The following is a 17,922-nucleotide window of genomic DNA, read 5'->3' as shown; positions in this document are numbered from 1 at the left end:
TAATCGTTTTGTTCCCACACGCGAATGTAAACAAAACGAAACTAAACAGCGAACTCCGCCAGCGTGGGTTATGCTTCGTTTTGTATTGTTCCTATGGAAAATACGAAACCAAACGATTGGAAATGTTATTTAAAGTATTTTTACATACGCTGGTCGTAAGACACGCCGTTCGGACTCGGCAATAAAAAGTACGTCCAATATCATTGAGCCAGTATGAATCGGCATGCACTCATTGATATGAGAGAAGTCTCCATTGTCCCTTCAGGGATGTTGTGGGAACATATGTATGTATGTATGTATAAAATAAAAAGTATTTAATTTGTGAACATTTTTCCGGTAACTCACGAGAAGAAAATTTCCCAATGGACTGCTGTTAGAGTACATGTCGAAATCTTAACTGGTGATGGGAAGACAATATCAAAGCCATTTAGCAGATGAAGCAAAAACAGTTCAGCTTGGATTAAATGAAGAGCGGAGGAAACACGCATTGTTGCCGTTGAATTCAATAGAGAATTTTCATAATTTGTGTTAATGAAATAAGTTCTTAATATTTTTGTTTTACACAAATAACACTGTGAACCGACATTTTGGGGGGTGGAAAATTCCTTTTGAAGGTGAAAGCCCTTGAAGAGTATGTGCCGAACCCCAAAGGGCAGATTCGCCGTGAGTCGAACTTTTGAGTTATGTCGTGATGAATTTTTCACTGGAGTCCCTATAAGCCATCAGAAATTAGCGTTATATCTTTGTTCGCTGTTGTTTTGGCCTATTTTTGAAATGACATGTCTACAATCAAATCTAATGAGGATCTTTTTCGTAGAACATTTCCACCTTCTAACTCGATTTCTTGCATGTCGTTTTCGTCCTTTATTTCAAGAACCGCAATAAATGTACCACAAGATGACATTTTTCAGCTTCGACATGTTCTGCAAAAATGTCGCTCAGAAAATTTGAGGTACGGCTCTCATTGTTAACTAATCGACATTTTCGGTCCCTTTTTTCAAAAGCGTTTAAAAACTCCTTTAAAATGTGATCGTATCAGATCAAAATATTCTACGCAATTATTTGTCATAAAATGTTACTATAGATCCCCAAAAGTAAAATTACTTTGTAGGGTTAATGTTGTACTTTATCTGAGTTTATTAAGTTTTGTCCCACAAAACTTCATTCTAGATAGAAGACGTCAAAGACAAACATATTCTCCATCAAATTTCAATATAAGTTGCCGAATAAATGAAATATGTATTTGCAATATATACCAAGAAAATATATACATCAATTTTGCCAACAAAACACCCAAATATTTTTATACCCTATACCACAATGTGGAAAAGGGTATAATAAGTTTGTTTTCCCAAAAATTCATGTAACGCCGCGAAATATTCGTCGTAGACCCCTCATGTGGTATACCAAACTTCATATCTCGACGAGATAAAGCGATTTAGCGATGTGTGTCCGTCCGTCCGTCCGTCCGTCTGTCCGTCCATTAAAAATTGTAATCAAGCTACAGGCCGCAATTATGGACCGATTGTCACGAAATTTAGTATGAAGGTCGGGGTTGTACCAGAATAGAACTGATTAGTTTTTGGCGATGATCGTGAAATGTTAAAGGGATGAAATGGACCAAAAACAAAATTTTTGGTCGATTTTGTAGCCGCTCTGTAGGTCGCAATAATAGTTCGATCGGCGCGAAATTTTAAACAAAGGTTAAGTTTATGATGGAGAAGGCGTGTGCAAACCAACATGAATATCAGATAATATTTAGCGGGTTAAATGGACCAAAACTTTTGTGTGAAAATTGGTAAAATTTGTAATGTACAGGTTATATCTTTATCCATGGAGGAAAGATATTGCAAATCTATAGTGGTATAGGGTATCACATGGTCGGCCTGTCCGACTATAGCCTGCTCTTACTTGTTTTTGAATAAATTTGTTTTGTTCTTTTTTCGAGTTGATGCATGAAATTTAGTTTTAGATGAAAGGTCTTAGAATAATATTTTGTTTTTCAAAATAGTCAGGCTTAATCCCATAGTCGTTGTTTTAATATTTTATTAAAACAACTTTAATTTATTAGTGGGACAAAATTGGCGATGTTTACCAAGGGGTAAGGCAGGGAAGACTATAGTTTCAGATCTCGCCACAGATCTTCATCAGTTCCCTTGTTTCTTGTTTTTCAACAAGAAACTTATTATACCCAAGTGTCAATTGCTCGCTCAAATAGATACGGGCGCAAAGAAACACTCTGATCGAGAATTTCTTTGGCACTACCTAAACTCGAGCAACTTCACTTGCAAACAAAACCAAATCTTTCCCACTGCTATACGTTCGTCGATTCTCGACGAAAAAACACATAACTAATTTGTTGGTATTGCATACTACAGCAATAAACAACATTTCGACGGAGCCCGGTCTAACAATTAGGAGGGTTGGAGTTTTTTATTTGGGATGACGACTTCTATTTTCCATAGTCGTTGTTTTAATATTTTATTAAAACAACTTTAATTTATTGGTAGGAAAAAATTGGCGATGTTTACCATCTATATAGTTTCAGATCTAGTCACAGATCTTCATCAGTTCCCTTGTTTCTTGTTTTTCAACAAGAAACTTTTTATATATAGTCTTCCCTGCCTTACCCCTTGGTAAACATCGCCAATTTTTCCCACTAATAAATTAAAGTTGTTTTAATAAAATATTAAAACAACGACTATGGGATTAAGCCTGACTATTTTGAAAAACAAAATAGAAGTCGTCATCCCAAACAGAATAAGAAACATTCTGCACAAAATTTCACTGTAGGTTCCAGAACAAACTAGATATCTAAGTGAAATACTTTGTTAAGAAAATGACACTAGAAAATTAGATATTATAGGTAGAAATTATTCATTAAAATGTTAGACTCTTAATTAAAATTCATTCCACTCTGAGTCAAAATCTCCTAAAATACTTCACTTTTTGGGGATTGTGTCAAAAGAAGAAATGATCCAATTCATGTTTCATTATGAGTCTCTGAGCAAAAGAAATTTGTAGCTTCAATATTTAACATCTCCAGATGCTTTCGCTTTTTATATAAAATTTAGGACCATATTCTACCGTTTTTATTCACATTGAAGTTTTTTTCTTTGTTCACATTTACTATAATTGCGTTTTCTACAATACTTTCTCATTTTATTCGTTATCTTCTTGGTCGTCTATGATTTAAATTACAAAATGTAAACAGTTGTAATATGACAAATTAATAACTAACATATCTTAATATCTGATTTTGTATGAAATAACCGGTATTCCTTGTTTCTTTTGACAGTCATTTAATGATCAGCCGGCAAACCATACATACATATACATACATATGGTTTCTTTTTCAGTGCTCATTCATTGAAAATGAGAGATGTTTATTTTTGACATATTGTCACAAATAACATAGGGAAAAAATCCAAATGTTACTGTTATTTATATACACACGTATATCTAGATCTATAATTTATAGAATCTGATCAACTTTATTGGACCACTTTTTGGAAATTTCTTCCTGGTTAACTACGATATTTCAAAATATTATATTAGAATATCTGTTAGTTGTATGAGAGTCATTTGAATATTTGCAAGATCCCAATACAATGAGTTGGCATAAATCTAAAATTGTCTCCAACGGAGTAGAAAAAAAAAACAATTAATTCGAATTTTAATGGGTTGTTGTTGTTTTTTTAATTAATAAGTTCTTTATGTTACTATATTTACAGTTTTGGTCTTTTGTTATTATTTTTTTAGCAAAACTTTTTGTTTTTTAAGGCATCTTTTGGTCTATGAAATAGAAATGTCTACGTCATTGTAGTCAACCACCTGATAAAGTAAAAATTTAGTAAAAACTACGTCATAGCTGTTTTAGAATTATTCATCTTGTTTCGGCCATAGGCAAAACTTGTTATTATGAATTCACACAAACCAGTTTCTTTATCTTTTACATCGCAAACAGAAGAATAATCAAGAATTTTATGAAATAAAATCGCAATTTCTTCTTTGGTATCTTAGAAAATCTATGAAACATATAATCCACCTGTTATGGTAAGATATCTGTTTTATGGTGATTACCAAATAACACATATTATTGAACTCTCATAACTATAAAATGGACCCAGAAACTTTAGTGGAACATACTAACCATTTTTTCCGGTGAAAATTCAATATATGCGGCATTGTGCTATGAATTAACAAGTGAAAAATAAAACTGGTGCTTCTGATATAATAAAATTCTATTTCAGTATTATAATTTTGAATATATTTAAAAATCATAAAAAAATCGTAAAACCTAATGAGCGTATAACCCATAAAAATAATATTATTTTGTTTTGTTCTAAACAGAATATTGGAAAACATTCAAATATTTTGTCTTTTGTTTTTTGTTTTTTAATTCGGATTAATAGAAACATCTAACCAAACTATTTTAGAATAGCAATATATAATGTTATAAGGTCATATAAGGCACTACGGTCCCTTGTTAAGGAAAATCCTTCAATATACCAAATTTATGGGGTGTTACTTTAACGATGCTTCCACTTCCATATTCGTCTGTGTGAAATTCCACTACGAAACTTAAAACTTTTGTTCTTGAAAAATTGCACATAAATTAAATGGAAAACAAAACTGAAAAAATATGACTATAAATCAATTTAATACAAAACTGCTCCATTATTATGACAGCCAAACAAATTACACTGTACAACACAAAAAATAATAACAAGATAATTCGACCAGATAATGAAAGAGGACCGAAAAAAAGAAGACACGTGTATCGACGTTTTGAAAATCGGGAATACATCGGGAAGTAACCTAAATAGGTGTGACAAGTTCCGCCCATTTCTACAGGATTTGAAATATTCGCATCAGATGCGTTGGAATCCTTGCATTTAGGTATAAAGTGTCTTTGGCAGTATTAATGTCAATAATGCGGAGTATCTTTTTATGAACAAGTAAAAAAGTGTCAGTCGACAGATATATACCCTCAGAAAATGTGAAGTGAAATGTATTTAAGGTCTCTTCAGAATTTTCTGGCCCTTTTTGGACATTTGAACTTGCCGACAAAAATGTGGATTAGGAATTAACTGCACAAATACACAAAGGTTGAACTTTTGTAGGGCAGGTACCCTTAGAGAGGAACGATATGGCACGAGGAGGAACGATGTGACATAGGGGTTTTTTACAACTTTCGGGCTGTTTTCCCAAAAAATATGGACTTGCCCCAGAAAAAAATTTTACCGTCGAAATGGAGGTAGCGAATGCAAATCGCTTCAACAAAAATCAAACTGATTCGAGAACAGGTCTTAAAGTGAACTTATCCGACACAAATATAGTCCATATTCGAACCTGATCTATATCTGGTAGATATATTAGGATAGATTACATCGGTCACTCCCTTCAAAAGTTATCGTGCGCAAAATTTTCCCGAACATTTTTGAAGTTTTGTGGGGGAGCTACCTGAAGGAGTGGACCGATATAGCCCATCTTCGAATTTAAACTATGTTTTGATAAAATATTACGAAGACCAAATTTTCGACCGAATCGACAGAACCGTTCGAGAGTTATCTTGCGCTCCAACCACTACATAAGGTGTCATAGGGGCTTTTGTAACTTTCCGGCCATTTTCTCAGAAGTATGGACTTGCCCCTGATGAAACTTGTACCGTCGTATGGATGGAAATGAATACAAGTTGTTGCAACAAAAATCAAAGCGATTCGAGAGCTGGTCCTAAACTGAACTTATCGGAAATTTTGTGTGGGAGGTACCCGAAGGAGTGGGCTGATAGAGTCCATATTGGAACTTTATCTAAGTTGGTAGAAATTTCACTATGTGCAAAGTATGGACCAAATCGGTTGTTCCCTTCATGAGTTATCGTGCCCACAAATTTTCCGAACATTTTGGAACAGGAAGGAGTGGACCGATATAGCTCATCTTCGAACTTAAACTAAGTTTGGACAAAATATTACGAAATCCAACATTTTAACCGAATCGGTTTATCCGTTCAGGAGTTATCGTGCGCACCAGCCTGACAGACAGACAGACAGACGGACGGACATTGCTAATCCAACTCCAAATTGTCTGAAACACATTTCGTCCAAACATACTTGGGGTCTAAAACCATTATTTCGATGAGGCACATTTTGCCCGTATGAAAGTGTATATACCCTTTCTAGCCTAAAGGCTGAGGATATAAAAAATTACCCCTCATGCGAGTCACTAAACGGGTCTTTTTGGTCCGTTTTTTTTCAAAAACGTTTAAAAACTCCTTTAAAATGTGATCGTATCAGATCAAAATATTCTACAAAATTATTTGTCATAAAATGTTTTATATATAAATATCTACCAAAAGTAAAATTACGTTTTAAGGTTAATGTTGTACCTTATCTGAGTTTATTAAGTTTTGTTCCACAAAACTTCATTCTAGATGGAAAACGTCAAAGTCAAAAATATTCTCCATCAAATTTCAATATTAGTCGCCGAATAAATGAAATATGTATTTGCAATATATATCAAGAAAAAATATACATCAAGTTTGCCAACAAAACACCCAAATATTTTTTGAATAAATTTGTTATGTTCTTTGTTTCGAGTTGATGCATGAAAGTAACATGAAATTTTGTTTTAGATGAAAGGTGTTAATAGAAGAAATATTCTGCACAAAATTTCACTTTCAGTCTCAGAATAAACTAGATATCTAAGTGAAATACTTTGTTAAGAAAATGACGTTACAAAATTAGTTATTATAGGTAGAAATTATTTGTTAAACTTTTAGACTCTTAATTAAAATTTATTCCATACTGAGTTAAAATCTCCTAAAATACTTCACTTTTTGGGGGTTGTGTCAAAAGAAGAAATGTTCCAAATCAAATTTCATTATGAATCTCTGAACAAAAGAAAGCTGTAGCTATAATATTTAACATATCCAGAAGCTTTCCATATTCTACCGTTTTTATTCACATTTTCGTTATCTGCGGTCACAAAATATATATTTATTGATGTTTTTCATAATAAATTCTTTCAGATGATTGTGTGTGGTCGATCCAAACTGTTTTTGAAATATCTATGGTGAATATATATAGGGAAAATATTTATAAACCAGATCGGACTTTGTAAAATTATGCATTTTAATACTATAAACTAAAATAACGTCATCAGCTTAAGTCATAAGTTTCTGATATTGTATGTAAAAATGCGGGGATAGTCTACGGCTATTTTCCAGTGAATATATCTGACATACGAGTCCTAACATCCATGTTATGGCATGGTCCTAAATACTATAATGATGACAGCTACTCCTGCTCTGATAAAATTGACTGAATTAACCCTTGAAATCGAAGTAGTTAGCCATATCCTAACTAAATTTGTTATGATCATTCATGATACACACATGTATGTCAGTTTCTAGGGTCAATTCAGTCAATTTTTGACTGAACTTCTGTGGGACAAAACTTAATAAACTCAGATAAAGTACAACATTAACCCTAAAACGTGATTTTACTTTTGGCAGATTCCTGGCGTTTATGTGCGATTTAGAATTTTGGTGTATTCGGGGACCTATAGTAAAATTTTATGGAAAATAATTTTGTAGAATATTTTGATCTGATACGATCACATTTTAAATGCATTTTTAAACGTTTTTGAAAAAAGGGATCAAAAAGACCCGTTGAGTGACTCGCATGAGGGTTAATTTTTTTCATAAAAAGATACCCCGCATTGTTGTCAGTAATATTGCCAAAGACACGTTATACCTAAAATGCAGGGATTCCATGGAATCTGATGTCGAATATTTCAAAACCTGTAGAACTTGCGGGCGGAACTTGCCACGCCTATTTAGGTTACTTCCCGACGTAAACTTTCAAAACGCCGATACACGTGTCTTCTTTTTTTCGGTCCACTTTCATAATATGTGCGGGGTTTCTAGTAATTTTCCAAAAAGTTCAAATTTGTTGTACTGTGTTATTTAGAAAATTAATGCTAAAAATATGGACAGAAAGTTATCAAAAAATAAATGGTGTTAAGTTTCAACAATAGTAACGCCCACGCAACCACGCAATCATAACGGAACACTTTAAAGATATGTTTTAGTATGTTGGTCTATCGTAATACAAACACAAAACAAAAGACTTAAGCAACAAACATTGATATATTTATGACATTTACCCATTAATGGAGAAAGCTATTTTTTGTTTTTGCTGAAGATAAATACTACAAATAATATTTATAAATGTCAACTATATAAATTAAAAGTGACCTAGATTTAACAAAAAATAAAACAAATCTATTATATGAACGGTGGAACCCAGCCTTGTAACTTGAGCGTTATGGCTAAAGAGGGTATATGTATATACCTAAAAAAGAAAATATGTTTTTAAAGGTCCACCCTATTTTTTATTTTATCCAAATATCTTGAATATAAATTTGTATGGCTATCTGATAACTTACCCTTGCCATAGTATTCTATAGGGACCAAAGGTGATTTTTTTTCTAAAATTCTCCAAAGACCGCATTTATGGCTAAAAAATATTTCTATAAAAATATATGATTATCGGCTTATTATAACCTGTGCCCTCTGACAGACTAGAACACTTTAGTGAAAATTCACCATTTGACACGGGTATGTAAGGTTTTTGTATCAAATTAAAAAAAAATAGAGGGTAGGCCTGTCAATATTTGTTTCTATATACATGCGGAGAACAATCGTACTTTATCGTAGAGACATACAAATGTTTAGTATGTATTTTCCAATGTTGTTGTAGCAACGCGGGTGAATTAGGGGATAAAAGATACCATGATACGATCTTCACCGGCTTTAACATGGCAAACCACAGGATTTATCTTAGTCCCTCTTACATCTGAAGTGGGCACTGCCCTTGCCTTTAACACCCGTTAAAGTTAGTGAGCTAACTTGTGGCGAGTCTTCACTTTTGAACAAAGGAACCCCATGTGTTGATTAGGGTTATGACTTTTTTACAACCTCATATCCACCGTGATGCAATGGTATGCACACCCACCTTGCACGCTGAAGGTCGTGGGTTCGATTCCCCGACCAGGCATCATCAAACATTTTTCAACGGTGGCAAAATACTCCTCAGTAATGTTGGCGACATTTCCTGAGTATTTCAGCCTTGTAAAACTTCTCAACAAGTGGTGTCTTAGACACGCCGTTCGGACTCGGCGATAAACAGTAGGTCCCATATCATTGAGCTAATATGAATCGGGGTGTACTCATTGATATTTTGGGATGTTTGTGGAACAATTATATTATTATATCCCTGTATGATATTTTGATGAGTTTCTACCTAAGATTACATAAAATCTTAATTATAAAGTGATTCGATAAAAAAAATTCCGCACAAAAAGCTTTTAATTTTTTTAAGAACATTTGACAATTTTTTGAAGTCACTGTAAGCAGATATTTAACTGAAAACAAGGTATAGGGGCACACGACATAACCAAAAAGTACAATCGTTTGTTTCTCACTACTTTTATCATCGTGTTATAACATATCTATCATTTTATATTATATATATCTTTATTTTCTATATCATAAAAATTAAAATTAGTTTGAGCGGGACCTATTTTAAAATTTAAATGGAATTACAGTTGTTAAGTCGTTAATAGGCAAAAGGCCATTCATTCGTGCAACAGGAAATAATTTTTTGAGAATAAATTTTTTTTCATATCTTAGAATTTTTTCAAAAAAAATTTCAAAGTGGTTTGTTTGCCAAAAATGTGTCTCATCAAAATAACGGTTTTAGACCCCAAGTATGTTTGGACGAAATTCGTTTCTGACAAGTTGGAGTCGATTTAGCCATGTTCGTCTGTCTATCTGCCTGGCCGGTGCGCACGATAACTCTCGAACGGATCAACCGAATGGGTATCGTAATATTTTTTCCAAACTTAGTTTAAGCTCGAAGATAGGCAATATCGTTCCACAACTTCGGGTAACTCCCCCCAAAAGTTCAAAAAATTTCTGTAAAATGGTGTGAACGATAACTCTCGAAGGGAGCAATCGATTTTATCCAAACTTTGCACATCGTGAAATAAGATGAGGTTTCAATATGGACTCAATCGGTCCACTACTTCGGGTACCCCCCCCCCCCCCCATACTAAATTTCGGACAAGTTTAGCTTAGGACCTGTTCTGGAATCGCTTTGATTTTTGTTGTAACAACTTGTATTCACTGCGCCACATACGACGCTACAAGTTTCATCAGGAGCAAGTCCCTACATCCTGAGAAAATTGCGTGTAGTGGTTGGAGCGCAAGATAACTCTCGAGCGGATCTGCGGATTCGGTCCAAAATTTGGCCTTCGTAATATTTAGTTTAAGTTCGAAGGTAAGCCATATCGGTCCACTCCTTCAGATACCTCCCCCACAAAAGTTCAAAAATGTTCGGAAAATTGAGACCGATTTGGTCTATACTTTACACGTCCTAATATACCTACCAGATATAATTTAGGTTCGAATATGGACTATATTTGTCCACTTCTTCGGGTACCTCCAACACAAAATTTCGGATAAGTTCACTTTACGACCTGCTCTCGAATCACTTCTTGTTGAAGCAACTTGCATTCGCTGTCTCCTTTACGACGGGAAAAGTTTTTTAGGAGCAAGTCCATACTTCTTGGGAAAATAGCCCGAAAGTTGTAAAAAAATCCCTATGATACATATGTAGCAGCTGGAGAGCATAATAACTCTCGAACTGATAAACCGATTTGGTCCAAAATTTGGGCTTAGTCATATTTTGTCCAAACTTAGTTTAACTATAAAAATGGCCCATATCGGTCCTCTCCTTAAGATACCTCCCCCACAAAAGTTCAACATTTGTGTCCAAGTGCAGTTTGTCGGCAAGTTCAATTCACTTAGGCTGAGGGTATATCTCTGTCGGCAAAGCCGACTGATACTTTTTTACTTGCTCATATACATACATATGGTAAATTTCAAATTTCCTTTGCAATTCCATTGGAAGAAATGTTAAAAAAATTTTTGCGAGCACATCCGCAATTTTTGGAATATAGATTAAGAAAAAAGTCGTGGTTTCAAATCTGTTCGCGTTCACAAAATTGGATACTGCGCTCCAAAGTTATGGGGGGTTTTATTCCCTTATAAAGAACAAATTTTTAAAAATTCAATTTTTGCTGTAATAAGAAAATTTATATACAAAGCGTTAACAGCATTTAATATCTATCCGTAGATGCCTAAATATTTACTAAATGTATTTCTATTTTCGCGGAAAATCAAGAAATACTGAAAAAATCTTGGAGTAAATTTAATTTATTCTAATTTAGAGTCCAAATAAAACTCGAAAAAATAAATTAAAAATACGTACAGATTCTAGACAACGCATAGAAAAATATGAGACCAACATTTTAACGATAGGATTTATAACTGCCATATTACAGCAACAACAAAAGACGAAAACTTATTGTTGGAATATTATTTCAAAAATATATTTTTTTGTTTAATACGAAAAATAGAAAAAACATTTTTGGGAGTTATTCTACTTTTTCGCTAAATTTCGATGCAAGGACTGACGGACTTCGCTGAAACTTCTTCAGGGAAAATGCGATGACAAATCCGAAAGTGTATTTGCTTACTTTGATAAACAATAGGATTATGAAATAGAAAGTAATATTGAAATTACAACAAAAGAAAAAAGATAAAGGTTAAAAAACGTATAATTCGCGAATTCGTTAAAATCAGTAAAGGCGCATGCGCTTTTCAGATACAGCGAGTGCATCTCTATCAATATGTAGCGATTTTTCCACTTTTCATTCAGCGGCCAAAGTGTGCCGTCAGCTGCATCTTACTGTTCAAAAAACTTTTATGTGGGTAAAAATTGCGCGATGCACATAAGATTATAAGGCGCATCCGATTTCAGTGATCGCCTATAAAAAATACGTCATTATAACAAATTTTAAACAAATTCGTCAAGAACCGCGGATGTGCTACCAAATTCTATTTTATACGAAATACGAATATTACTCCAGAATCTCGGTAATTTATGCCACACGGTTTTAGAAAATAATATAATCGCGCATGAAGGATTCCATTTATGTAAAAATAACCAAAGAAAATCGCGGTTCAATGCGCGGAATCATCAAAATATAATTTTGCAGAATTTCCTACTTTCAATGTATCTATAACCGCCGTTTTAGTGGATGGATTTGAACGCGGAAGGGTTTATTAGATCCGGCGCGTAAAAAAACTAAAATCACGCGGGGTTCAAGGGTACCTGAGCCACAGTTGTAAATTTTGAAGCCAAAAAATAGGTTTTTATAGAAAATTTACGCACCAAAATTTCGAATTTGGACTCATATTACTAGGGAGCTGTATGAAGCACACTCATGAGATATACATCAAACGACGTGGAATCACGAGTTCTACAATCCAATAAATAGTTTGGGAAATTATCTGGTTGCGCCCTCCATTTATAAGAAAAATTCAAAAAACCCAGATTTCAAAACTTCAAAATGTCAGCATCGATTTTAGGGGGATGCAGTGTATATATCGAAAAGTCATCCATTAGAACCATGTTGCCCAAGGGGTATTCTTCAATTCTTTCTTTGAGCTCAGGTTTGAATTTTCCGTGGTTTGACCATAAATCAAGAAAGAACACAAAAAAAATTGTAAACTTCAACACATTTTTACCCATTTTTTAATATTACCACCAACACAGCTTCCACATAAATTATTTGTTATGGTTAATTTTATGCGACCCCGGCTAAAACACTTCAATTAATATAAATATATTCATATTATATAAAATATATTGACAGTTCGCGACTTATTAAATGGTGAACCTCAACTTCAACGATTGTAAAACATTTTTGAATATTACCATATGTATATTTGAAATATGGATGCACCTATTTATTACATTACATAATCAGTATGTTGTGTATTTCTTTGGAATTTTGTCTTTGTTGTTTTGCGTTTTTTCTATGCCCTTCAATTAAAAACAACACCATATATAAATGTGTTTACATGTAAAAAATAGCCAATGAGCGCTGAGAGCAAGTGAGCATGCATTTCAATGTGTTTTACATTGAAATTCACGCTCCCTTGTTGTCAGTAACCGCCCTCTGGTGCGTGTGTCTGTTTTTTTGCTTTTGGGTTTGTATTTGTTTGCACCCAAACATATATTTGTTTGTTTGCAGGACCCAAAAATATGTTATGTTTGGACCTGCTTGCAAGCAAATATATGTTTGATGCAAAAAATGTTTGGGACATGTGTGTAAACGATACAATGAAAAACATACAATAATTTTACATATTAATATTCGGACCTTTGCGCCGCTAGATCAGTGGTTCCGACCAGTGTGCAGCGTCTGTTTGGAAATGTGTATAAATCAGGCTGGAGACTACCTAAGAAACCAATAAAACTATTTTTGGTGGTTAATATTCGCGTTTTCATTGTTAGGCCAGATAGTTATCGTGCAGTAAAATATATTAGGTTCTTGCAGGTTCTGGAACAGAGCATATGGCTGCAACATGCTGTGTTTTTTGTTATGGGGAAGACAAAACTTCCTAAGATATGGTCCTGATCCATTATTTACGACAGCTCCTTCACACAGCTCCTTCATACATTTAAACTCACCGCTCCTGTTACTTTTCTTTTTTGTCGGCAAAGCTGACTTATTTTGTATGGCTTAATAAAAGTAAAGATGAAAGTAACATTTAAGTCGATGCTATTTAAGTGAGCGCCTGTGTGTACATATCGCTCATTCACTCAAAGAGTGGCATAACTAAAAAAAAACATTATATAAATCAACAACAAAAAACTTTTTTTTTGAGTTTATAAAGCACTAAAACACTACAAATCATGCTTTATCTTGCACAGAAATGTAGCATTGATATCTTGCTAGCTTTTTACTAAAGATGGTCCAAGTAGTTATTTTATTTTTAGTGTAAAAATTATTTTAGGTCGGGAAGTCAAATTTCAATCCGCAAATTAAAACGTATCCTTCAAAGTTAATTTTTCAAGATGTGTCACTCTTTGAGTAAATTAGCCATATGTACGTCTTAATCTTTACATTTTGGCAAATAAATTTACATATTTACAATTTAACAGCAAACGAGTTTTGAAAATCATTTCTGTTTTTACACTCTTAAAAACAGAATGATCACATATTAACCACTTCCACCTTCACCAGGTGTTACACTCCTTATACCACAATATCGATATCTAGTTTTTAATTCATTATTAATTTATGTTAATTCGTTAATTTTTTATGCTCATAGAATGATTGTTTTTCTAAATTTAAATTAATTTAATATTCCACACGAGACATTGCAGAGGCTATATTTTAAAAATAATTATTCCAATTTAGCATGTTTGAAAAGAAATATAGAATTTGAAAACAGTGGTCAAAGCTTTCTCCCCACTTTATTAATACATTGAATCATAATATTATTCTGAATAGAATGAAAGTTGCAAATAAATTGCCATCAAATGACATTTCAAACGTTTTGAATACATTTTAAATTATTATTTTAATAAATTTATTAAGACGAGACTTATTATAATGTGTTGCATTTGGCCAGATGTTCGGAATTTATTTTTTAAATTCATTGGCCGCGTTCACCCATATAAACATTAAAAACTTGGGTTTAACGTTGGGCTAGTAACCCACAATTCCAGAAAGCATCGTAATATGAAAAAACAAAAAAAAAAGAAAAAAAACTAAGGACCATGATCTGCGAATCTGCCCCTGGAATGTTCGAACTTATTTTAGAGAATGTGCAGTTTACGCATTGGCAAATGTAATTGGGAAAAACGACTCACTGTATTACAGTTGCCATGACACAAAGCATGAGTTTGGTTGCGGATTTGTAGTTGGTTGGAGGTTAAAACATCTCCAACTTCACCCCAGTGAATGAATGACTTGCTACTACAACTCGGATACTCGTATTTATACCCTCAGCCTTTAGCTCAGTACTTTGATACGATCGAAAATGTCCAAAATTATATCAAGTTCGAAGATCGCAAAAATGCAGGCTATGGCTGGGTTTCACAACAGGTTGTCCTCGGTGTCCATATTGTTTTAGATCCCTGGTATTTTTGCACGAAATCCGTTTCAGACAATTGGGAGTCGATTTAGTCATGTCCGTCTGTCTGTAGATCTGGCTGGTTGGCAGGAGCACACAATCATTTGCGAATAGATCAACCGATTCTGTCAAAATTTGGACATCATAATATTTTGACCAAACTTAGATCAAGTTCGAAGATGGGGCATATCGGTCCATTCCTTCGGGTATCTCCCCCACAAAAATATTTGGACAAAATGGTGCGCACGATAACTCTTTAAGACAGAACCCGGTTTGGTCCTTACTTTCCACATCGTAATATTTCTACCAGAGATAGAGTTTCGAATATGGAATATATCGGTCTACTCCAAAATTTCAGTGCAGTTTAAGACCTCCTCTCGAATCATTTTCATATTGCTTTGCCACAGGTGAGAAAAGACATTAGCAAGATGGGTGGAGAAAAGTTTAGCTTTTTCCGCATTACTTTTAGCCTAATTACCGTCTACCATATTCCCAAAATAAGGAAATTTTGAAAAGTAAAAAAGTATCCGTCGGCTTTGCCGACAGAGATATACCCTCAGCCTATATGAATTGAAACTTTAATCTACAGACATATCGAATGTATTTAGACTCTTTTCAGATTAATTCTGGCCCTTTTTGGACATTTAAACTTGCCGACAAAAATGTGGATTAAGATTTAAGATCAAAAATGTTGCGAGGAGGCACTTGAACGAATCCACTGTGGTTTAGCTTGTATGGGAGAGAGCGACAAAAATATTTCTCATCAAGATATCGATCTTAAAATTTAAGTGACTAGAAATGTAGTGACTAGAAGAAAATTCTCCCCAAAAATCATCAGGATTGGTCCACTTTTAGGTATAGACCCCCCATAACTGTACTTGCAGTTTTTTAATAATTTCAAAAAATTGTCTATATTTTCAAAGCGAATTCGCTGTAATTTGATATTGATATTTGATGAGAGATACCAAGGAACGGTCCTGACCGGCTTTAACATGGCAAAGTCCAGGATTTATCTTGGTCTCGCTCTTATCTCAAGTGGACACTGGCCTGCCCGTGGTGTCCCCGGGGAGCTGCTTTTAACATCCGTTAATGGTAGTGAGCTAACATGTGCCGCGCGTTCACCCATAAGAACGTTAAAAACTTGGGTTTGTGCGTCGGGTTAGTAACCCTCACCTGGAAAAAGCTGCCTACTATGGAAAAAAACGAAAAAAAGAAAAACAAACCCTTTTAAAGTTGATGAACCCCGCAAACGTTTTAAAGACCATGATCTGCGAATCTGCACCTGGAATGTTCCCACTCTTTATAGAGAATCTGCACCTTCCAGATGTACTTGAAAAGTACAAGGCCGATATAACTGCTATACAGGAAATACGGATGGATTGGGAAAGGCGTCACAACAACACCTAAAGATGACGCACTGTATTATAGCTGCCATGACACAAAGCATGAGTTTGGTTGCGGATTTGTAGTTGGTCGGAGGTTAAAACATCTGGTCTCCAGCTTCACCCCAGTGAATGAAAGACTCGCTGCAATTCGATTAAAAGCAAAATTCTTTAACATCAGCTTTATTTGCGCTCATGCCCAACAGTCGGGAAATTCAGTCTCCACAGTGAAACATCTGACAATGGTATGAGGCTGATAGACTTTGCAGCTGCAAGAAACATGGCAGTAACAGATTTAAGAATCTCGATATTTATAAGGACACATGGCTATCGCCAGATCAAATAACAAGAAATCAAATTGATCACGTTGTGATAGATGGAAGACATGCATCAAGCGTGTTGGATGTACGATCGTTCCGAGGTGCAAACATAGACTCGGACTACTGCCTTGTTGCAGCAAAGGTACGTACCAGATTAAACGTAGCAACAAAGTGCGAACAGACACAACACGGAAGTTGGACATCGGTAAGCTGCAATCACAACAGATAGCCACAGCATATTCCACTCAACTGGCCCAATTGCTTAATCAAAGCACTCCTCGTCCCGATAACATATCAGGACAATGGCAAAACATTGCCCACTCCATGCAAACAGCCGCAAAATCAGTACTTGGATACCAGAGACCTCCACCAATGAATCCATGGTATGACCAGGAGTGTCGTGCTGCTACCGAAGAGAAAAATGCGGCATATAGGGCTACTTTACAATCAGCAACAACGCGTAGCGCACGAGAGAGGCATCGGGAGAAAAGGAGAGAGGAGAAACGTATTTTCCGCAGGAAAAAGAGAGAGATGGAAAAGCGGGAGTGTGATCAAATCGAGATGTACAGGAGACAGAATGAAGTCCGAAAATTCTACCAAAGAGTGAAACATCAAACTGATGGCTGGATGAATGGTACATCCTCCTGACCAGCATGGTAAACTGGTAACTGATACAGATAGTGTGCTAAGGATATGGAAAGAGCATTTTTCCCAACTGTTGGTATTCAATAGTAGCGAAGACGACAAAGATACCACAGATCCAATCCAGAAGATGGTATTAAATGTATACCACCCGGCCAAGATGAGGTAAAGACAGCAATAAACCGGCTGAAGAATAATAAGGGCAACAGGAGCTGCCGTTGTTTAAAACCGGAGGCGACACGCTGATAAGGTGTATGCATCAGCTAGTTAGCTCCATCTTGCAGGAAGAACGCGTACCCGACGATTGGAACCTGAGCATCCTGTGCCATGTCCACAAGAAAGGAGATAAGATTGTATGCTCTAGCTATAGGGGCATACGTCTTCTCCCTATTGCCTACCAGATAGTGTTAGGGATAATGTGCGAACGAGTAAAGCCTATGGTCAATGAACTAATTGGGTCATACCAATGCAGCTTTAGACCTGGCAAGTCCACCGTTGACCAGATATTTACCCTGCG

At 35.0% G+C, this 17,922-nt stretch overlaps 1 protein-coding gene across 1 annotated transcript in view; it reads left to right on the top strand.

Annotated features, from left to right (window-relative positions):
- Nucleotides 1-3,930: 3,930 nt before the first annotated feature.
- Cpr78Ca (Cuticular protein 78Ca) overlaps nt 3,931-17,922 on the top strand; it is a 99,193-nt gene continuing 85,201 nt past the window's right edge. Inside the window, exon 1 of the mRNA XM_073980920.1 lies at nt 3,931-4,056. Coding sequence (XP_073837021.1) covers nt 4,054-4,056 — 3 coding nt within the window. The 5' untranslated portion in view covers nt 3,931-4,053. The remainder of the gene's footprint in view (nt 4,057-17,922) is intronic.

This window comes from Musca autumnalis, unplaced genomic scaffold (assembly GCF_047663935.1).
Source record: "Musca autumnalis isolate F117 unplaced genomic scaffold, ASM4766393v1 scaffold_4, whole genome shotgun sequence".
Classification (NCBI taxonomy): Eukaryota; Metazoa; Arthropoda; class Insecta; order Diptera; family Muscidae; genus Musca; species Musca autumnalis.
Note: the sequence above shows the minus strand (reverse complement) of the source record. Positions and strands in the feature narration are given on the sequence as shown.